Here is a 21,793-nt window from a genome sequence, read left to right on the forward strand (position 1 = left end):
TACAGGTACGCAATGACATATGAACTACGGTAGGATAATTGGAAAAAGTAAACGAATGAGGAGATAATTGATGCAACTACGGGTAACGAAGGCAGTTCAATCCTCGGACAGATATCGGTATTCGAAACGGAAATCGCTCTTCTTGCGTTGGCACCACGAGCCCTCCCAGTCGAAGTACACGTACACACCCTGCTCATACTCCTCCGTGATAGCTTGAGGTTCCGAGTGACGCTGAAACCATGTCAAGTACTTCACGTGGAATCGCCATGACTGTCTCTTCAGTTCTTTCGCAGCAAGGTATCTGAGGAGATAACAGTGGGTGGTCGGGCAGGCAATGGATAACGGCAATGTTTGCTTACTGTTGGTACGTTCCCGGGTGGTAGTAGAAAACGTAGAACAACGTTTCGACGTCAAGCTGCGAAAAGATCCCTGACGTGTTCAGTATTGGATTAGGGGTCTGTGGGTAGTATGCCGGTGTCAGGATAGGGTTATGAGGCACATAGTACTTCGGCCTGAGAGACAGGGTCAATAACAAGGCTTGTAACTACGGGCCGTCCACTGACTTCTCTGTATCCTGGGGCTGCGGCATGCTTGAATAGCTCCCTTGTAACAACTTGTGTACCTGGTCAAGGTTGGACATTCGATGCGGTGCTGCATCTTATGTGAGTTCTAGGAGAAACAGCTATTGCTATGACGCAACGAAACAAACCCTTTTGTTTCACATTTTCGAACGACATGACTAGGTCCGACAATGAACCAGGGAACGCACTTGATGCACTTGATCTTGGAGGCTGTTGCAGCTGAGAAGACAGTTGTTGCGACGGAGCAGCAGATGCTGGTCTCTGTACACTCGCGCTTTGTAGCGCCTGCTGCGGTGCCACGCCCGCGCCAAGCTCTACTGGAACCTTCACCCCTGGAGGATACTGCAACAACTGCGCTTGTTGTTGTGAAGGAGCTGGCATGGGCGATGACTGTCCTGACGGCGCATTTGGGGCATTCGCCGCTGGTACAGAAGGATATGGCTGCGCTGCTTGCGGCAATGGCGGCTGCCCTGGAAGTGCTGGCTGTTGGCTAGCTGCTGACGGTTGTAATGAACCGTTAGTATGTGGCTGTGGCGGTTGCTGCGGTACCGGTGGCACCGGGTGCTGAATGTACTTGTCAGGTATCCTGGGAGAAGGTGAATATGTGAAGGACGTACTGGGATACTCAGTGGTTGCAGCGCCGTCGTTGAGGATGTTGACGCTACACGCACCCAATCAGTGAAGTAACCCAACGAACACTAATGCTCCTCTCCTACCTTTCCTCGAAACGACACGCTGTGGCGACGACGTCGCTGCGGGACCACCGATGGAGCTGGGAACTGCTTCTGATAGCGCCGGGGAATCACGAGCAGAATACGACGAACTGTCTGCCTGTTGCGCTGATACCGATGCCACTGAGGAGAGCATTGGACTCTCCACAGAAGGATGCGACAAGCTCGGTGACGATGTCACAGCCGAAACCTGGTCTGGCGGAAGTATGGAAGCTATCGTGGATATTGGGGGTACTGATGGCACTACAGTCAAAGTTAACGATGGCCCCCCCGATGTTGGTTGCGCTGGTGTTATTGGCGGTTGCTGAGATGGTGTCGCGACAGCAGCAGCCGCAGCCGCAGCGTATCGTACTGGTAACGGTGCTGCAGGTCGAGGCTGAGTGGGAAGACCAGCCTTCAGGATACTTGCCATAGGTTGTTGCGCGAAATTTGGATTTGGTGGTGGTTTCGCTGCTGTGCGTCAGTAAGGGGGCATAATAGTAAGAAAATCAGACGTACTATCCGACGCTATTGATGGTTCTGATGAAAAGGGATGAGTTCGTGGTGAAACTGCGAAACGCTCGCAGAAGCTTACTTCGTAGCTGTAGTGTTACAGCGGCCTTCTTCAGTACTGGACTCCCGTCTCGTTTATTACTACTCGCAACGCTTTCCTCATCGAGCTTCTTCGACGGGGTCCGTGGGGGTAAATCTGGATGCAGACAGTTAGCAAGACAGTGGAAACTTTCTGAAATAATAAAACTCGCCGTCACTCGCGTCTTCTGACTCGTCGCTATCATCATCGTTCGCCAGCCCGAATTTCTCCTCTTCTTCGTCAAGGTTGAGTTCATCGTAAATACCCTCGTCCTCGTCGAAGTCCTCGTCCTACGGAGTACGACATTCAAATGTGTCCACATACCGCGACAAAGTTCACAACGACGAACCGCATTGTCCTGCACAAAATATTGGACATCATCTTTCAGCGCAATGACCTTCTCTGTTGACATTGAACCATTGTCCATCAATCGCAAGATAATTTCCAAGCGACCGATGTGCCATTTCCGTCGCTCGTTCAAGTGCTCCAATCCCTCTAACCGTTCTGCAGCCGCACCACCGGACTTGCTCTTCTTCTTGCCACCACCCTGCAACGTCTCAATCTCTGCCTCCGCCTGCTCCACTTGCAGCAGCAGATCTTCGACCTGTCCCTGCAGCCATTGTGTCATCTCGAGCTTCTCCTGCGCCTTCGGATCAAGTTTCGCAGACTGGATGAGGCCCTCCTTTGAGAATGCCTTTGTCTTCATCTCCTTCTCGCAAGCCTTGAACTTCTCCATTTGCTAGTAACGTCAGAATTGCCGCGCAATGGAGGCAGTAAAGAAGGGCAGACGTCTCGTCAGTAACGATGGCCTCACATAGTGCAACCCACTCTAGGCATGCTCCCCGAGTGCAGAGAGAAAGCCAAGCAGGTCCTGGGAGGGATGTGCGCAGTAGAGCTTACCGTTTCAATTAGCTTGCGGTTGTCGAGGAGCGACGACTTGTCCTTGATGTCATTACTCGCAACCCAGGTCTTAATCTGGTCGCGGAGACGCTGCAGCTTCTTAATCTGTGTCTTCAAGTCTGTCTCCAACTTCTCCTTCTGTGTTTGGTTGGTTGACGCCTGCATCTTCTCGTATATACTCTCGAAGAGCTCGACGCCTTCCGAGACTTTCTTCAGCGTGCGGTCGATCTCAGCTAAACGAGTACGGCGTCAGCCAATTCAGCGGACATCCAAACATCACTCACTTTGCAGCTTCCTGGCCGCCATGGTGGGCAGCAATAGTAGAGGTATACTATGAATCAGGAGACGAGGAAAGCAGCAAGTAAATAGCGCCGCCGAAGCGACGGTGAGTTTGTCTGAGTGTCACAGTCACGTGGCTACGTACTACATAACGAAAGAATGTGGTCGAACTTTTACGACCGCGTCTCAGAAATCGCGCAGAAATATGTGAAGACGACCTCCTTCGGACGTGACGTGTTGTTAGCCTGTCTCAAGGAGCATGACTGCATGACGGACGATGCAGGTGTTGACCTCGTTACGCATTGCGCCGGAATATACATGTCTATCATACTCTACCCGCGTCCATGGACGCCTTGAATACTGCCGTTCACAAGCTTCCGGGTGACGTCGTTTCTGAGATCTGATTGTTCTAATTGATAACAGCTGGTAGAAGTCGATCGTTCTGACATATGAAGCGAAACACGCGCGCGATGCCCTGCACAGCACATTTGGCATGCTCAACTCTGATGGTGATTCAGACACGCTTTCTCCCGTCATGGACCAGTGTCGGAAACGCGTCAGAAGAATTCGCGACGGATGTATGCATGGTTGGATCGTCGAATTGAGACATATCGGCGAATGGAGGTAGGGGGAGAAGAAATGATGACAAAAGTATAGCCGCTGCTAAATGTACCGTGGGAAAGCGAGCCGTAGACTCGTTTCGACTGACAATAATACGCCCTCATCTCCATCTCTAACCCACCTTCCCTCTCACTTTACGCCCCTTCACGACCCCTGGCAGCCGTCCAACCATTCCTTATGATGAAGACTCTCCGAAAATCGCTTTCTCACAAGGACCATGTTGCCCACATTTCCCAGCCTTCAGCGCTTCCTTCCCTGTCCAAGCCTCCCAGCGCTATCTTACCCCCCAAGAAAGTCATTCGGGCCCTGAACTCCTACAAATCGAGAGCTCCTCAGGAACTTTCCTTCGAGAAGGGGGACTTCTTTCACGTCATAAACGATGTCAACAATGCAGGATCATGGTATGAAGCGCACAACCCAATGACTGGTGCGCGGGGCCTCGTTCCTTGTTGCATGTTCGAAGAATTTCAGAAGGGCACTCCCATGTGAGCCCCCCCCTTCTGGTTTTTGCTTGAACTGTTGTTCACATCGTACTGGCACAGAGCACGTGTGGTCCCGGCAGCAACATCGGAAAGGCCGCTGTCTACAGCACCCAAACTTCAAGCTTATTATGCAGTTGTGCTCCACGACTTTGTGGCAGAACGTGCAGATGAACTCGACGCTAGAGCAGGGGACCCTGTCACTGTTGTAGCACAATCGAACCGCGAGTGGTTCGTCGCAAAACCTATCGGTCGTTTGGGTCGGCCTGGTCTCATCCCGGTCTCATTCGTCGAACTCAGAGATCCTGCGAACGGGCAAGCCATACCCGATGTCAATGGCCTCATTGATAGCGGCGCGTTGCCTCGCGTGGAAGAGTGGAAGCGCGCTATGATGAGTTACAAGGCCAACAGCATATCCCTAGGTGTCTTGGAAGAAACCCCCCGAGTTAACGTGATGGACGACCTACCGAAACCCCAGCTCGCCATTGTTGTTCAAGGCCCAACCCCTCCTGCCGTGACGCATCAGCAGCAGTTGCCAGCCCCCGCTGATATCTTAGGCCCTGCTACTCCGAAGAGTCTACCCGAGGGTATCCTTCTTTCCGCGGATGTCAAATCCTTCCATTATGAAATGGAGGAATATTGGTTCCGTGTGCATGCCCTATTCCAACCCTATGATCCATCAGGATCAAATGCGCTACCGCCTGCGAGGCAACTCGTCCTCTTCCGCTCTTATAACGACTTCTACGACTTCCAAGTCGAACTTCTCGAGACGTTCCCTCAGGAGGCTGGTCGTCCCGATCATGCTTCGCGTATATTGCCGTACATGCCTGGGCCTGCAGATCAAGTTGACAACGAGATTACTGGTAGCAGGCGAGCAGAACTAGACGACTATGTGCACAGACTCTGCGCGCTATCGCAGTACGCCAGCTACATTCTGGAGCATAGGCTCATTCGGATGTTCCTGGCGCCGAAACCTGGTGATGCCGAGCTTGAAGTGGGGCCCCGCGTTGAGGAAATTGAGGCGTTGGCCCGGTCGTCATACGAGAATCAGCAGAATGATGAGCAGGCCGACCTCGAGTCTGACGTAAGGACAGACCAGCTCGCTCGCATGCAAATTGCAGAAAAACCAGAAGAGCCGACAAGCGACGGATCGGATTACGAGGAGGAGGCAGACATTTTGGGTCGCCCGTACGAGGACACCTACAAATACCGCCCGGATGAACACGCGCAATCAGGGCTGTCAAGCAGCCAAACCTTCAGCAACACGGCTCCCCTGCGTCCTAAGCCTCGCATCCCAGTCGATGAGCGTGCAGAGGCGTCTACCTCAATCCACGGTCGATCCGGGACAACGACATCCTATCAGCAACGGTCCTACCCCCAATCAATACCCTCATCCTCGTCCGGGAATGGTGCAGGAGGCAGACTTCTCGAGGCACAGCGCAGTCATTCCTCGTTGGAAATTGATCCATACTATAATAACCCCGTAAATACCCACTCCCGTTCTTCTGTTACTTCTTCTCATGAACCCTCGCCAACCTCCATGCGTTCGTCGCGAGCGGGTTCCATCGCAACCTCTGGAACGTCGAACTCGGGACGGTCGCGGTCGCAGTCGAACGCCACGCATAACCCGCCGATTTCTTCCACCAATTCTCAGACAGCGTTCATCAAGATAAAGATATTTGATCGCATGACGGACGATCTGGTCGCCATTCGAGTGCATCCGCGAGTCACGCATGCCCAATTGCTGGACAAGGTGCAAGCGCGTCTCGGTGGAAACGCACTGAACTTGCGGTACCGCGACAGCACAAGTAACGAGTTCGTCGACTTGGAGGGGGATGATGAGTTAAGAAGCTGGTTGGATAGTACGGAACGGCATGTACTCTATGCAGAGTAAGATGTCGTGTTGAGGTCGGTTTCCTTCTGCCTTCCCCCGTTCAACCCTATCTTATTGTAGTGCTGACCTTCGTCCCCCCTGAAGTCAATAATGTAACAAAGGATTTTTGTAGTAACTTTACATGTCTATGTGTTACTCTTGTAACTCGTTCTGTAGCACTGGTCAATTATTGTGTGGTGCACAATTTAAAATTGAAGTAGCTGTAGTAATGCGACCGTCGTCATACTCAGGCTACGCAGCTTTGAGGGCGCTTGCTTGGCTCCGCCTCATTTGTTGTACTCTTCACACCGCTTGAAGCCCTCGCCAGGCCCCGGCGTGTAATGACCCTTTTCATGAAGTGCTGCTCATAGGCTACCAAATTTGCGACCTCAAGAATGTCCGGGGAGGAACAGGCGGCCTCCGTTTCGGCGACGATCGAGAAGTCTGGTACACTCGAACCCGCTAACAGTCACGTCCCTAATGCGCTCGCTGGGGTGTCGAGATTATCCCAGTCTGACGAGGATGCTGCAGCTCGCGACGGTGATGAGAAGGCTTTAGAATGGCATGAGGTTATAGAGCTACAAGCATTTAGTGAGAGGAAGGTATGGATAGAGGAGAAGATAAAGGTAAGCTCGAATCATCACCGGGTTTACGTCTAGTCCACGACAATGTGCCCCAAGTTTTTAGAGAGCCTTCCTCCCATTGAAGTATTCGTGGGACTCGATGCGGTGCGATCCTCGGCGGAAGAAGTGCCAGGTCTTCCTTCCCGCTCACAACTTCAGGAATGGCTGCAAGAACACGACAGGATAGAGAAGGAAACGGAGATATTTGATTCTGGTGAGCTCAGAAAGCTGAAGAAATTCACGAAAGGTAAGTTCATATGCTGCGGGTCTCCAGCCATGTATGAAACTGCGTCTCCGAAGCTGCTACACAACGCAATCTATCCCTGGCGGACACCGATCTCATTGAGCTTACGCTCACAACCATATACGAGCTGGACAAGCTGTTACATCTCCTGCGGGACAGGTCCGATAATCTTGAACTCCTAAATATCCGACTGACCTGGGAAGAACGTCGGATCGCCTCTTGGGTGGAGCTCCGCAAGGTGGTGGCTGACTTACGAGATTTCCTCGGCTCCCGGGCTCGATGGTCGCCATCTGTATACGATGTTGCGGTTGCCGATGATGAACTGGTCGGTGGTCACCAGCGGAAGAGAAGTGGATCCTTCGTGTCTATCACCTCAACCACGTCTGAATCATCCTACATGAATGCACCTGGTCTTGCTCGCAGCTCGCGGTTTAGGTTGGCCGAGACGCTTACTCGAGACGCTGCTCAGTTTGCCAGTCGTGCCTCCTCCCTCAGGCACACCAAGATTGCCGGTGCCGGCAAAACTCTCGACAAGCTCATTGACCACAGTCGTAAACCAGTGCCGGAAGAATTGCTAGATGAGCAAGATCAACTAGAAAATCAGGGCATCAACGAGATGGAGGATATAGGCAAATTTGTCATGGGGGTCGTCATGCAATGGAAAAAGTGAGAAAGATATTCCATTTGCACTGAATCTGCATGCTGATTGTCCTGCAGGGCTGACGAAATTTATGTCGAAACAATGAAGGACAAGACTGCCGCACTGACTTTACTAGAAGAGATAGAGGTCGCAAACATGCATCATCCCACAGCACGTCAAGACGCTGCTTTCCTCTCTCGCAGCACTGCTCTTATGAAGCGATTAACTATGCGAGGAAATCCTTCATTACTTTCCAGCGTTTTTCCTCGACCGACCCACCATCTATATCCTGACCAATCGGCCGCTAACGAGAGTGTCGTTCGTTTACTCTCGTCGGAGCTATCGTCTGCCATTGACGAAGCAAAGAAAGTTGAGGCGTGTGCGAAGGAATACCATGCCAGCTATGAAGCAGTCAAGCGGGTGGAAACGGCCTGCAAGGCCGCTTCAGATCTGTCCCTCACACTTGTCTCTCTGATTGAGCGCCTGCAGACGGGTATTGCGACTGCGAATGGTGATGGCACTCCACCGGATCTGTCTACGGAGGCCTGTCTCGATGCATCCCGGCATTCGGTCTTCCTTGCGATGCTGCCTGCTACCGTCGAGGAATTGCGAAAGGCAGATAAAGATGCCAGTAACCTCTTGCCTGGTGCACGAGCAGCTCTCCTGCATCTTGATCGCCCCGGCATCGACGATGGATTCAAATCTACCTCAGCATCCGAGATCGAAGGCTTCGCTGCTCATCGTACTGCGGCTTCACGTGCTAGCGAGGAAGCTGTAGGTCATGCCTCCATCCTGCATGATGTCAGGCAAGTATGGTTTGCAATGGAGCACCTGTTTCAGGACTTGGAAAGCATTCGCGACGAGATTCCGGACGCTATAGAGAGGCAGATGTGGCGACAGCAGATGAGTTCTCATGGAGCACCGCCCACACCCGAAACACCCACAACAGAGCTCGCCCCTACGACTATTTCACCTGCTTCCATTTTTGCTCGGTTGGACACTTTGCAGGTGCGGATGAACCAGGAGGTCTCGTCGCCGTGCAGAGCAGTGATTTTTTCAGTTGGTCCAGCTCTGAAGGACTACCTGTCGGAGTGTTCCACCAACCTGGATTCTTTCCTCAGTCGTACGACTGAACTGGCTCGGTTTTGGGAATCTGTCTTGAACCAAGCTGCCATCATGGGAAATGTACGGGACGAAGTTCACAGTCTCCAAATTCAGATGGAAGACCTAAAGGTCCGATTTGACAAAGGTATTCAAGACGTCCTTGCAGGTGACCTCGTCAGCGACGCGTTACTGTTGACTGAGGGTGGTCTCACGAGTGAAGTAAAACGCTCTCAAGACACGCTTCAAGCATTCCTCGCTGATCTGCCCCACCGTGTTCCATTCACTGGAGGTCTGGAAATGTCCAGCGTAACTTCTTCGAAGAGGACCTCTCTTTCTGGCAGCTTCAGTCTTGACATTGTCCGGCAAGCAGCCCCCCTCTATTTGCCATTCGATCCCGCGATTCTGGACCATGCAGTTCGGGCAGATTCCAACGCGTACAGCATGATGCTATCTGGCGTACTCAAAGTACTGGAGCAAAAGACCGATCACTTCCAGCTAGCGAAGACAGCGAAAACGATCGATCTTGCGACGGAGACCATCGTCAATAGTATTCGTCATGCGGTCAAGTCGGCTAAAGTCATTCGACAATCTGTTGCAAAGTTTCCAGACAATATCCACTTACTGGATCATTTAGCGCTTCTGTCGGAGGAAGTCAATCGACTGTTGCAGACAGATGGCCTCGAGATTCCGCGCTCCTTCTCCCCAGTTCGTGATTTACTTCACAGATTGAAGTCTGTTTCTGGAGATGCTGGAGCCAATGTGCGGGATAGTCTGCTCATATCTCGTCAGAGAGCTCTGGAAGAGGCCGAAGTACAGTACAATTCTTGGAAGGACCGTGTTTCGAGTCTGCAGCAGCAGATAGCCAAGGCGCTGGATGCAGAGCGTTCGCGATTAGCGGAGGAAGCTCGTCTGCAGGAAGAACCGGGTCGGTTGGAAGTTGAAGAACGTGCAAAGCTAGAACAATTGCTGTCAGAGGCTGAAGAACGAGCAAGGCGAGAACGGGAGCAGTTGGAGGTCGAAGAACGAGCAAGACGGGAACAAGAGGAAGCTGAACGTCTTGCGAAGGCCGAAGAAGAGCGCCTCGGGAAGGAGCAGGTGGTTGCTGAAGAGCGCGAGAAAGCTGAGCAGCAGCGCCTGTGGGAAGAACAGGAAGCTGAGCGTGTGCAATTGGAGGCGGGGGAGAAACAGCGACTGGAACGCGTCACTGCGGCGGGGAGAGAGGTGGGTGAGCGCAGGAGACTTGAAGCGCAGGAGCTGGAAGCTAAGGCAACACCTGGAACTGACACAGAGGTGTCTGGATTACAGGAGCCAGCTCTGCGAGAGAAACATCAGAGGGCCGTTACGCCGTTGGAGGTTGTTAAAGAATCTGACATGGAGGACTCTATCACACACGGAGTCCCTAGTCTGCACGTCCAAGAAGGTAAGTATGGCTGTCGCTCAGCAGAAATTGACACTTAGGATGCTTGATCAGATGTCTTCGGGATACAGTTGTTTCCGTCTGCAGTCATACATCGCCCACCACAAAAGCGGAGCGACCTTCAGACGCGCATATACCACCTGCGGAAGCGGCTATGTTCTATCCACATAAACGATGTGGCAAGACCAGCCCTCCGATCAGGCGATTCTCTTCCGGGCGATGAACTACGGCAACGAATGGCGAATCAATTCTCGGCAGTAATTGTTGAGGTTGATCACTTACCGCCATCTCTCCCAGATAACACTGCAGCCGATACAGATCTTCGCTCTTTGCGCAGCGAGGTTTCTGCTTCCACTAAGCTCATGCAAAAGGTTCACCGGCTAGCGGACTTAACTATGGCCGTAGGCTCATGCGACAGCGCTCTCAGTGATCTCTTAGAGCACGTTGACAGTTATCCCTCACCACCTCTCGGGCCGTTATCTTCGTCATACACTACCAACACCGCTTTAACACCCGAAAAGCAAATGTCCGATCGGTTATCGTTCACGAAAGATGTTTTGGAGAAGATGCAAGCGTGCTATTCTGCAGTTCCCGACGACTCCCGCGCCACGGTGGAACGTGATCGCGTTTTGCAAACCTGGAGCGAGTTGCAGGCTATGGGTCTTGACCGTGTCAGCGGGCAGAAATCCAGGCCACCGAGCGTCATAAGTACTGGTCGAAGCAGTAGATCATCTGGCAAGAGTAATTCCGGACACCAAAGCAAGAAATCAACTGGCTACTCCAAGCTCTCTGTTGGTTCTACTGGAGGATTTCTTGCACCTCTTCCACAACCTCATCCTAGACGGTCTTCCGCTGGCGCGTCGGCTGTGGGTCACAGTCGATCAGCGAGTAGGGCATCCGCGACCTCTTCCATTCGGTCGGTGTCGAGTCCGATATCACCATCATCCACGCTGTACGGCTCGACATTCTCCTCGCGCCAGAGGACTGCCAGCATATCATCCGCCTCTTCTATGACAACACCTGCGAAGCGCGTCCAGGCTGCTGCACGTCCAAGAGCACAGATTATTCAAGCGGACCGCACTGCATCTCCAGCACTCACAGAGATTTCTTCGCGCTCTACTTCTCGCCCCCGATTCAACTCGTCCCTGTCGTCTACACCACATTCTACGTGGGCGCGTGTTCCAAGACAATCATTATCAGCAGCTGCGAAGGTTACCTCACCTCCTGCAGTTAGAGCGCCACCGGGTGTGAAGAAGCCCTACGTCGCCGATCCCAAAAACAAGCTTGATGTTGCGGTCGGTGACGTCGTCAACAAGCTTTCCGCGAATATCAACGTTGAGGTTGTTGCGGACACTTGGAAAGATCAGAGTGGAAAGTATTGGATTGGTGACCAAGAGCCCAAACTCTGCTTCTGTCGTATCCTACGTTCGCAGACTGTCATGGTTCGAGTCGGGGGCGGATGGTCAGAACTTTCGAAGTGAGCGGTTGTGCCCTTGAGTACACACCCTTACTAATGTCCCTCACAGATTTATCAAGGATCATTTTGCTGATGCGTTTCGAATTCTTCCAGAGTCCCCTCCACGCCCTCCACGCGCCTCGGTTGGCTCACGCGATGAAAAATGGGTCAATTCAGCAACTTTCTCTCAAGCTGTAGATAATATGTTCCCATATCAGCCACCTGGCACTCCTCTACCCAATTTGTCGTTTATTCCATCGTTTGCTCTGTCAACGCCAGGCGGATCGAGTCCGAAGTCCATCAGGTCGGCATCACCACCATCTACAGGGTCTCCCCTTACCGCACTGCAGTTCTTCAGAAGAGCCGGCAGAGATTCTCCGTCTTTGCGCGCCGAGTCTCCATCACGGTCGTCACGTTCTATGATGTCTTCGATGTCCTCGGTGCTGAATACCCCGGCAAGTTCTCGACCATCTGTCTGGCGGCCATGATCAAGTCAAAGTCTGTTCGTTGTTTTCGTGTTGATTGTGACATTGCTTTGCATAGTATTTGTTCGTTCGTATTTAAGGTGCTGATACAAGGGACAGAAGAATAGGTCACTATAATGTGTATTCGTGTAGCACACTACATATTTCTTGGGCCCACTATTTCGCAACCGCAACTCTTGGTGATCATGTGACTAGAACGCGTCCAGCACTCACTGGCTCAAGTCAGCCTTTCGACGCGCCAGTGATGCTCCTCCCCATTCAGGATAGCATAACAATAGCTCAACGATGGATAATCTCAAATGCAACAGACTTACCTGCAGACGAGCACTGACGGAGAAGGCGGTTGTGGTGAGTAAGACCCGTCCTTGAGAAGGCGTGCTTTGAAGTGTCTTTTCTGTGATGTCAGACAACATGTACGTGCTGTGCATCCCGAGTTATCAGCTTCGCTGATACAAATGCACTCTACTGCACGGAAAATAAGGCTCTCATATATTCTGTGGTTAGTATATGGTGTACTGTAGGGCTCCTCCAATGACGATGATTTATAGTCGAATGCGCGAATGAGCTCTTCAACGCGTCGAGGTTATGCCCCGGTAAGTTCTTCACGTCATGGAATAGTTGCAGTCTAACGCTCAAATTGATATCATTAGCGTGTGAGACTTCGTTGACAGAACCGTGAGCATCAAGATGTTTGCAAGATAATGTTCTGAGCTCTTCTTGTGTCTGCAGTGATGACGTGGTAGTGAGTCAGTTCGTAGTTACCCATGATATTCATGTTGATAATTCGTTCAGGTATGCTCTTTGCATCCATCCAACGACTACAAAACGGTGAGGAAGGGCGCATACGGGCAACGTTGATCGATGTTCACCCGTGTCTCAAGTCTGTCTTGTCCGGCTTGAACCCTGCAACTATCTTAGAGATATGTAGCCGGTACGTTCTTTTCAATTGTGTGGCACTTCTGACGTATTTTCAACCTATTTTCAGGGCAATGTCTTTTTGGCAGTATCAGGTTCATCAAGAATTGTGAGGACATATAACCCTGCGGAACATGCATCTGAGCAAGTCCCCCTTACAGCACTTTCCAGCATGCAGTGCTCCGCAACGTCAACGAGAAAACTGCGCTGCTGCAGAAACAGCTGGACAACGTGATCAGAGAAGGTGAATAAATGCGCATATAGTCGCCTTGGAGGCTTCACTGAAACATGATGCATCGTAATAGCCAACGGGGAGATAAGCCTGCTGAACAACAAGGTATCTGGTGCGCGCATAAGGTCGCATATTGTTGAGCACTGGACACTTACCGGCTCAAGAGCTCGAGCGGGATCTCGAGTTAGAACGCAGACAAGCAGCAAACGTTCAAGATACCCTTAGAGAACGAGAGAAGGAGTATCAGAAGCTCAAAGTGCGTATATGCTTGTTGCGTTCTGATCCTGTACCTGCTTGCTCATGGGTATTCGACAGACACAATACGACAAGATGAAACGCAAGGCACTTCTTGCTCCCGGCGGCGTCACTGGGGAAGGGGCCATGCCATTTGGCGGCACTCATGCGGGAGAAAGACAAGTCCTCGAAGAGCAATCAAACAAGCACCGAGGAATGGCCTTCGGCGCTGCGGTAGGTGGTACTGTCGACGTGGGGGCCGTTGTGGGTGATATGGAAGCGAACGGGGTTCGGTCTTTTCCACCGTCTCTGTCATCTTTATTTTTCAGCTTACATGGTGCAGATTCAGCGGACACCGATAGTGAATCGCACAGTGCGACCAACAGGCGTGCAGCAGGGTACTGCATGGCGCCAGCCCAACGCTGGTCAGACGCGACATAATCTCCAGCGTCAGCCTTTCAATGCAATGGTCGACCGATCCTTCAGGACAAGTAGCGCAGCGCAGTCAGATCGTTCCGGCAGTGCGGCGGAAGTGGAGAACATGCTCGGACAGGGACAACCTCAATATGTCCGCACCAGCACTACTTGGTCGCTCCCTCAGGTTCACAACAATAGACCTCCGCAACGCGGTGAGAGAATCTGCCCGTGCAAATGATTTATTGACGAGCCAATGGCCAGTATTCGCACAACCATCGATGAATCCAAGGAAGCCATCCAATGGCAAGTTCCGACCTGCTGGCGCGTCCCTCTGAAACGAACTTCACGACGAAAGAACACCGTATTCTGGTACTTGCACTGTGTAGGATTCAGTAACGAGGTAAGATATGCGGTACAATCAACGAGCGTATAGATACAATGGATGTAGATTACCTGTATACTTTAATGACGCGTCCATGGAACCATGAATCCAAGTATGCATACAATTACAATGGGCAGGAAGGAGAGAGTCAGACAGGGAAGTTCAACTGCAATCGTTGTGCACTATGAACGAATTCAGCATGGAGACTGGTAGGTAGGTCACTCATCCTAGTCTTAGTGTAAGGTGCCATTCTTCTCGTCCTCTAGGTACTGTCCGATTGCAAGGATGTCTTGCCCGGCTCGGCGGAGGTAGCCCGCTAAGATGACCCTATCTGCATGTGGGAGAAGATCAGCCAACTTGTCTACCTGCCTCTCAAACTCTGGTGTGGACATTGTGGGGGTGACAGGCGCCGCCGATCCTGCCCCTAATGCTGGCCCCGGCACAGCCCTTGACCGCGTGAACAGAGATGGCCGGCGTGTCGCAGAACTCTGTCGCTTATCGAGCGATGGAGATGGCTCCGACAACACGGGTGCAGGCGGACTGGGAGAAACAGAATACGTCTGTGAACGCTGCACTCGTCCTGGAGCGGCACGCGGACCACCTGGCACTAATGGTGCGGTCGTGATCTGAACCGGGCGGGGAGGATTATTTGGGAGATTGGGCATCCTTTTCATCAACACCTTCGCTGGGGATGATGGCGATGACGGCATATCCTTGTTATTCTTCATACTGGACTTTCTGCCAATGGACGAAAAGAAGCCCATCCCTCCCGACCTGGTGCTTGGCAGTGGTAACTGCAGAGAGCGAGATGGCGATGACAGCAGTGTGGACATGCGCAAAGATTGCGAACTCGTAGCCAATGAAGGATAAGGGAGGGCTGGTGGCGCAGCAGTAGATGGTGCGACATCCATAGATCTCGTGGACAGGTCCGTCGCAGTGTAAGCATCTGCTCGCGTGGGGAACGTCATCTCGGATGCTATTGAACCGTGCGAGATATGTCGCGGTTGCGAAGTAAATGTACGAAGGGACGGAGTCGCCGGGGTCAAAGTGAGTCGCGTCGCACTGTTTTGTGCTGGTTTGGAATTAGATCCTACAGCGGGGCGACAATAAATGTCACCTGTACTGCGAGATAAATCATGCGCATATACATACCTCGATGCTTCACCGCAGTTACCCACTCCGTCAAGCCACAATCATAGATCGCCAATTCATTTATTTTCTGAGCGTAGGCTTTGGAGCGCTCTAGCGCACTCTTCTTCGACATTACATCGTAACAGTGCATTGCGTCGGGCCATGCAGATATAATCCTCGGCCTGGGAGCTCGAGCGGTAATAGCAGGAGGCGACGGTGTTCTAGAATGGTGTGAGCCCTGGCTCTTCACAACAGACGACGTAAACGAAGGTGTTCGCGGTAGAGCAGAGAAGCGTTTGAGGTTTGACAACGTCGCTCTGAATGGATTTGCGCCCAAGCTTGCCCTCTCATCCTCGGATCCTTTCAGGCTCTTTGGGGGTGGTGTCGGTGATTGTGCAGGTGTCATTGACAGCGATATAGCAACACCAAGCGCTTTCTCTGCTCCGCCATTCGGTGACATTTGGCGGTTGGCTGTCCCTTGGCCCAGACTGACCCAACTATCTTCCCGCCGCACTTCGACATCAGATCTCCGAGGGGGGGATTTGAGGTATGCGTGATCGGTAGACAGAGATGAGATATTGTCACTATCAACACGTGCATCGTCTTCTATGCGCCGGGTCTGCTCCGCTGAACGAATGGACCCATTGCGCTTTGGCAATGCGCCGTTTGACTGGGTATTGGGTGTCACCGCTACTGATTGCTGAGGGTGTGAAACTGATAATGTGGATGGAGGGAATGCCCCTTCTCTGATATGCATTGGCTGCTGTGAAGAGGTCCCAGAAAATCTATTTATGCGTCTCAGGATTATGCAACTATCGTCAAGGATTAACAGGACGTACTGGCTAGTTTGGTCGAACTCTGGACCAGAACTTCCTGAATTCATGCGCGACCTTAACATGGGACCGCTAACAGGTTCTGGTTCTGGGGTTGGTCTAGAAGCTAGCACGGCAGACACTGACTTCGGCAGCTGCAACGCCTCTTTGAGGGCATCAATGTCGCGCCTGGGAGCAGCGCGTGGAGGTCGGGGAGGTGGAGGTGACATTATGGCATCTCGATCGGCAATAGAAAACATGGGGGCAGGCGGTGCAGGCAAAGGGCCTGCCGTGGAGTGAACTCCGGGCTCGTAGAACAGGTAAGGAGATGGTCTGTCGTGAGTATCATATGATCGCGGTGATGAATATTGGGAATCGGGACGAGAAGGGCTGGCCACTCCGTCTTGAATAGCATCTGCGCGCATCATGTCTGAGGAGATCCCTACAACGACGGGTCCAACCACTGGCTGCTGTATATCCTTGTACTCTCCTATAGCAGGCGTGAGGAGGTCCTCAGACCTCCCTGGTGCAGTCGGAGTCGGTATACTCTGACTAGTAGGAAGTTGCACACTGGGGGTACTCGACTCAGAGACGTCAGTAGTCTGCATGGCGGGGGACGGAGATCGCGATTTAGTTGGTGTCTGGAATATAGGTACCTTGAGTCCCTTGTTCTCTGCATATGTCGAATACTCCTCGCTGGATACCAGACTCTCAGCACCAGACGATTTACGAGACCCAACTATACCAACGTCACGAGAACGCTGATGATGAAGGAGAGCCTTGCTAACGCCATGAACCTCAGACCGAGAACGTTGGTGCGAAACTGAAGAGCCCTGCACAGAAGCCGGGACGCGCTCAGCTGTAATAGGTGCAGAAGTTGGAGGGGTCAGATCCGTGTATGCTCTGGGTGACGCATCTGGAGGCGCAACCAGCGCGAGCCCATGGACGTGAATCCCGCGTCTTGACAATAGGCCGTTGGGTGCCATTGCACCCCTTTGGGAGTCAAAACGTGACTCCTGGTTCCTGTCACTCTTCCTCCTCGCAGGAGACAGCGAAGCAGTAGAGTCTAATTCCACGATTGCCAGACGTCTCCTGTCCGCACTACCCTCCGAAGGCTGACTTGGCCTCCGTATATGCCCCATCGCTGCCGTCGCGGTCGCGACCGTGGAGTGCTTCGCTGATTCAGCGCTATCATGTGTGAACCCATCAAGGGGATCCTCAGAATCAGAATACTGTGACGATGAAACGGAGCCTGACGATGACTCTCTCATGAGCGGGGGCACCGAAACATGGGCTTCTCCAGGAGAGTAGATGTAGGAGCGTCCTGCGTGTTCGGACTGATAATAGGAGAGGATGTGGTCGGTTTCGCGTCTTATCAAGTCCGGTCGTAGATGAGATGCAAGAGTCGTTGACGCTGGAAGTATCGCGCATTAGTACCGCAGCAATCACACGTACGAGCAGGATATATGCGAACCCGTGCTAGCGTCACTTCCCTCGGACGCAAGTCGCTGGAGACTTACTGCGGCGCTCATCTCCACTTTTCATCCACAGACTAGAGGTGCGTGGAGAAAGTCAAAGTGCAAGATAGAGAGACATACATCAGGTTAGATAGAGGAGCCGTCGTCGCTGCCGCCTGCCAAGTCAGTCAATGTCAGAGGTCCGTGGCCCCTCCTTCCCCCTCTCCAAGCCAGTCTAAGCGCCCATTAGGGCGCCCACGTGGGAGTTACTTGTTAATCGCCTTAGAGCTGGGACATGGCCCATTATTTATGTCATAATTCTGTACGTTTTGCGCATGCAGCACTGTGCAACCCACTCGCAAACCAGATGCATGTTTAGTACTACAGAACAGATACAGAAAGCTACACAAAATCAAGATTTTCCGTACATCACTACCCTCGATGACTTCACCACTCCATCTTCGTTGTCTTCTTCACCGGGGCGACGGGAATCTTTTGTCCCTTGTAGCCAAACCCGTCCAACCACGGCCATGTCTCACTTCTTCGCTGCTCGAACTGCCCGATCGCTCCAACCTTCTGCAGAGTCAGAGCAATGTCGTCCAGCCCGTTCAGCAGGCAGTGCCTGCGGAACTCGTCCACGGTGAAGGGAATCGGGGGCTTGCCGTTTGGCCGACGGATCTCCCGCTTTTCGAGGTCGACTTCGATCTCCAACCCCGCCTCTGCGTCTTCCGCTAGGTCACGACACTCTGCCTCTGAGAGTGTCACCGGTAACATGCCGTTTTGCATCGTGTTGCTCTTGAAGATGTCTCCGTAGCTGGGAGCTATGATAGACAGGATCCCAAAATCTTTCCTGAAACAATAGTTGACCGGGTAGTTCGCAGCCGAAAATATAAGCGCACGTACAAACTCCATGGCGCATGCTCGCGAGAGCTTCCACAGCCGAAGTTCCTCCCCGTGCAGACGAGAATCTTGGCATGCTTCCACGGCTCCCTGTTGAGGACCATCTCGTCGTTAAACTCGGTGGTCTCACGGTCCCTGCGGAGGGCGTAGAATAGGTTGTCCGCGAGACCGGTACGCTTCAACGTCTTCAAGAACCGGCCAGGGATGATCATATCCGTATCGACGTTCTCCAGGTGCAGTGGTGCAGCAATGCCCTTGAGGACGACGAACTTGGCAACGCTGGAAGGGGTTTCCGTCGGAGGTAGAGGCTTGCTGGAAGCAGACTCTGTCTTTGTGAGCGGTTCCGGTTCTGGCGCCGGCTCGACGGGGTCAGTGAAGAAATCGTACTCGCTGGTCGGTTTGAGAGGGTTTTTCGTCGTGACGTCGCCCCCCAGGAATTTCCGCACGTCCGTCAACTTGCCTGTCATAGCAGCCGCGGCGGCCATGGCGGGGCTGACCAAGTGCGTGCGTCCGCCTGCACCCTGACGGCCCTCGAAGTTTCGGTTGCTCGTGCTTGCACACCGCTCGCCCGGCGCCAGCTTGTCCGGATTTATACCGATACACATCGAGCAACCAGCTTCGCGCCAGTCGAAGCCTGCGCGCTTGAAGATCAAGTCAAGGCCCTCCGCCTCGGCGTGCCGCTTGATCAGGCCCGAGCCGGGAACGATCAAGGCGTCCACGCCCGGAGCGACCTTCGCGTCCGGTCCAGCAGCCAAAACAATGCGGGCCGCAGAGCGCAGATCCTCGATACGACTGTTCGTGCACGACCCGATGAACACCTTGTCAACCTTGATGTCCTGCATGGGGGTCCCGGGAACGAGACCCATGTAGCTCAAGGCACGTTCCATGTTCGCGCGCTTGGCCGCGTCCGCGACTGCAGCCGGATTGGGGACATTCCCGGTGATAGCGACGACGTCCTGCGGCGAAGTTCCCCATGTGACAGTGGGAAAGATGTCCTCGCCGCGGAGGTTCACTTCTACATCAAACTTCGCGCCTTCGTCGGACTTCAGCGTCCGCCAGTAGGCCTCGGCGCGGTCCCAGAGCTCGCCCTTGGGCGCAAGCGGGCGGTTGCGGAGATAGTTGAAGGTGATCTCGTCTGGCGCGACCATGCCTGCGCGAGCACCGCCCTCGATGCTCATGTTGCACATGCTCATGCGCGCCTCCATGCTGAACCCGCGGATGACAGAGCCGGCGTACTCAACGATACAACCAGTGCCACCGGCTGTACCGATGACACCGATGATGTGTAGGATCACGTCCTTGGACGTGACACCTTCGTTCAGGGTGCCTTCAACATTAATGCGCATATTCTTGCTCTTCTTCTGGAGCAAAGTCTGTGTAGCTAGCACGTGCTCGAGCTCGGACGTTCCGATACCAAAAGCAAGAGATCCGAACGCGCCATGAGCTGGAGTTAATATCAGCATTACCAAAAAGGAGGAGAAGAGAAGGGACATGCGCACTAGAAGTGTGAGAATCGCCGCAGACGCAAGTGATGCCAGGAAGCTGAGTCTGATGTCAATGCAAAGTCCAGGCGCACGCAACTTCTCGAACTCACCGTAAAGCCCTGTTCTGGACCAATGACATGAACGATACCTGGAGCGCCTACGGTCAAAGTTGTCATTGCATCGGTGTCAAATAGCCCTTACCTTGACGGCGGTCCTTCATGCCAAAGTACGGCAATCCAAATTGCTTCACGTTCTCCTCCAGAGCCTGGCATTGAGCACGAGAATTTGGCTCAGTGACGAACGACCCGATGTCTGTGAATTCCTTTCGGGAGAATGTGCTGCGTGTTCAGAATTCCCTGTCAGTGCCTAAATCACGCGACGCGCAACTTGGCAGAGACTCACGGCACATTGTGGTCTACAGTGACCAAAGTACAATCCGGGCGGCGAACAGAACGACCAGATACTCGTCTGGTGTCGCCATCAGCCTGTGCCACTTCGCGCCTGAGAAGAGAACACCCACAATCCCTCGAACGCCTGCGGACTTGTCACCTCGTGGACCATATGCCTAGAACCATACCACCTAAGAATCTGATCAGCACCGCGAATTGCACAGCAACACACCTATCAATATAGATGAGGGCGAGATCGTCATCCTGGACATCTCTGCAACACGATTGTGCGTTAGAACCGCCATGCACGGAGCGCAATTTGAAGATCACTTACACAACGTGATCGTCCCAAATTTTATCGTACAGAGTGCGCGGCTTCTGAACAGGAGCAGGCATATTGACGGGAGAGACGGCGCGTTACGATAGTTGGACAGACTGATCGCGACGTGAGGAGACTTTTTATATCAATTCACAAAAGTCCGGCAAGGGATGACTCGAGCTGTAAGATTGCTCTAAGATGAAGTGATCTATAAGCCGACGCAATTGAAGAGCTCCAATTGGCCCCCAAGGTCGCAATTTCGGCCGATAACCCCCGAACACTCATAATAGCATGTAGACTGCCATATGCGGTGAGTGCTTGAATAGATCGAGATATCGTAACTCCCGCGGAGTTCCCAGCGGGCTATTTTCTAATTGACTGGAATTTCGGGACGGCATCCGGTCTTTTGACCGAAAATTGCTCCGTGGGAGAAGTCCGCCCCGTGCCGGGGCAACTTGGCGGCCCGTAGGACCTCCGGGCGGACTTCCCCAGCTGGAGCCACGGAGGGTCCGAGAACTGCACAGTTCTTCAGCCACCGCATCCCAAATTTCCCAGGCAGTCTAGTCCCTCGGGCAGCGGCAGCAACACTTCAATCCTCAAGACGCGATGGCCAAGTCTAAGAAGTACGTTTAGTGCGCCGGAGTGCTATCGCTGGATTGACTGTTCGGCTTGTGTCGTTATTTAGCCACACAAATCACAACCAGAGCAAGAAGGCTCACCGCAATGGTATCAAGAAGCCCAAGAGCTACAGGACGAGGTCGATGAAGGGTGTACGTCGTTTTATTGCGTCCACAGATTCAGATGATGCTCATGGTAGCTGCGTTCTAGGTTGACCCCAAGGTACGCGAATCGCTCCGCGGAATCTACATCTTAGTGCTTGATATTGTATTCCGTTGCAGTTCCGCCGTAACGCGAAGTTCGCGCTGGTTGGCTCCGTATGTTTCGTTCCTTTGCTGGGCAGCTCATGTCTGATATTTATCTCCTGCAGCGAAAAGCTCGACTCGAGGCGAAGGAAGCATCATGATGTGCTCACTTGTGCTTTCCAGAGCAGGGAGGTTGCACGGACAGCAGTCGCGATCGTCAGAACCTGTGCGTGCCGTTCACGTCCGTTATTGGT

The 21,793-nt window shown here is 52.9% G+C and overlaps 6 protein-coding genes across 6 annotated transcripts; 3 read left to right on the forward strand and 3 right to left on the reverse strand.

The window, feature by feature from the left end:
- Nucleotides 1-96: 96 nt before the first annotated feature.
- SCP_0203450 (hypothetical protein) lies at nucleotides 97-3,089 on the reverse strand (the record flags this gene model as incomplete). Its single annotated transcript, XM_027754260.1, has 12 exons — nucleotides 97-301; nucleotides 360-512; nucleotides 564-651; nucleotides 710-1,145; nucleotides 1,199-1,242; nucleotides 1,298-1,762; nucleotides 1,811-1,831; nucleotides 1,887-2,000; nucleotides 2,056-2,173; nucleotides 2,233-2,622; nucleotides 2,784-3,016; nucleotides 3,068-3,089. 12 exons carry the CDS (start codon nucleotides 3,087-3,089, stop codon nucleotides 97-99), a joined length of 2,289 nt encoding a protein of 762 aa, XP_027610061.1.
- A 771-nt stretch (nucleotides 3,090-3,860) lies between these two features.
- Nucleotides 3,861-6,056, forward strand: SCP_0203460 (Protein scd2/ral3; the record flags this gene model as incomplete). The annotated part of the gene is made up of 2 exons (XM_027754261.1): nucleotides 3,861-4,168; nucleotides 4,226-6,056. The coding sequence occupies 2 exons, from the start codon at nucleotides 3,861-3,863 to the stop codon at nucleotides 6,054-6,056; spliced, it is 2,139 nt and encodes a 712-aa protein (XP_027610062.1).
- Nucleotides 6,057-6,430: 374 nt separating this feature from the next.
- On the forward strand, nucleotides 6,431-14,137 carry SCP_0203470 (hypothetical protein; the record flags this gene model as incomplete). Its single annotated transcript, XM_027754262.1, has 19 exons — nucleotides 6,431-6,661; nucleotides 6,716-6,905; nucleotides 6,959-7,568; nucleotides 7,620-10,066; nucleotides 10,118-11,540; nucleotides 11,590-11,787; nucleotides 11,847-12,067; nucleotides 12,553-12,597; nucleotides 12,655-12,679; nucleotides 12,734-12,746; nucleotides 12,797-12,832; nucleotides 12,886-12,935; nucleotides 12,990-13,028; nucleotides 13,081-13,163; nucleotides 13,225-13,263; nucleotides 13,316-13,407; nucleotides 13,467-13,673; nucleotides 13,729-14,014; nucleotides 14,064-14,137. The coding sequence occupies 19 exons, from the start codon at nucleotides 6,431-6,433 to the stop codon at nucleotides 14,135-14,137; spliced, it is 6,309 nt and encodes a 2,102-aa protein (XP_027610063.1).
- A 280-nt stretch (nucleotides 14,138-14,417) lies between these two features.
- On the reverse strand, nucleotides 14,418-17,659 carry SCP_0203480 (hypothetical protein; the record flags this gene model as incomplete). The annotated part of the gene is made up of 4 exons (XM_027754263.1): nucleotides 14,418-15,274; nucleotides 15,337-16,100; nucleotides 16,155-17,541; nucleotides 17,602-17,659. The coding sequence occupies 4 exons, from the start codon at nucleotides 17,657-17,659 to the stop codon at nucleotides 14,418-14,420; spliced, it is 3,066 nt and encodes a 1,021-aa protein (XP_027610064.1).
- A 372-nt stretch (nucleotides 17,660-18,031) lies between these two features.
- Nucleotides 18,032-20,753, reverse strand: SCP_0203490 (3-isopropylmalate dehydratase; the record flags this gene model as incomplete). Its single annotated transcript, XM_027754264.1, has 9 exons — nucleotides 18,032-18,434; nucleotides 18,488-19,928; nucleotides 19,984-20,026; nucleotides 20,079-20,116; nucleotides 20,170-20,306; nucleotides 20,371-20,436; nucleotides 20,489-20,533; nucleotides 20,590-20,631; nucleotides 20,692-20,753. The coding sequence occupies 9 exons, from the start codon at nucleotides 20,751-20,753 to the stop codon at nucleotides 18,032-18,034; spliced, it is 2,277 nt and encodes a 758-aa protein (XP_027610065.1).
- Nucleotides 20,754-21,282: 529 nt separating this feature from the next.
- On the forward strand, nucleotides 21,283-21,700 carry SCP_0203500 (60S ribosomal protein; the record flags this gene model as incomplete). Its single annotated transcript, XM_027754265.1, has 5 exons — nucleotides 21,283-21,299; nucleotides 21,362-21,446; nucleotides 21,505-21,516; nucleotides 21,576-21,611; nucleotides 21,665-21,700. 5 exons carry the CDS (start codon nucleotides 21,283-21,285, stop codon nucleotides 21,698-21,700), a joined length of 186 nt encoding a protein of 61 aa, XP_027610066.1.
- Nucleotides 21,701-21,793: the final 93 nt, after the last annotated feature.

This window comes from Sparassis crispa, assembly GCF_003851025.1.
Source record: "Sparassis crispa DNA, contig_000001F, whole genome shotgun sequence".
In the NCBI taxonomy this organism is placed as follows: domain Eukaryota; kingdom Fungi; phylum Basidiomycota; class Agaricomycetes; order Polyporales; family Sparassidaceae; genus Sparassis; species Sparassis crispa.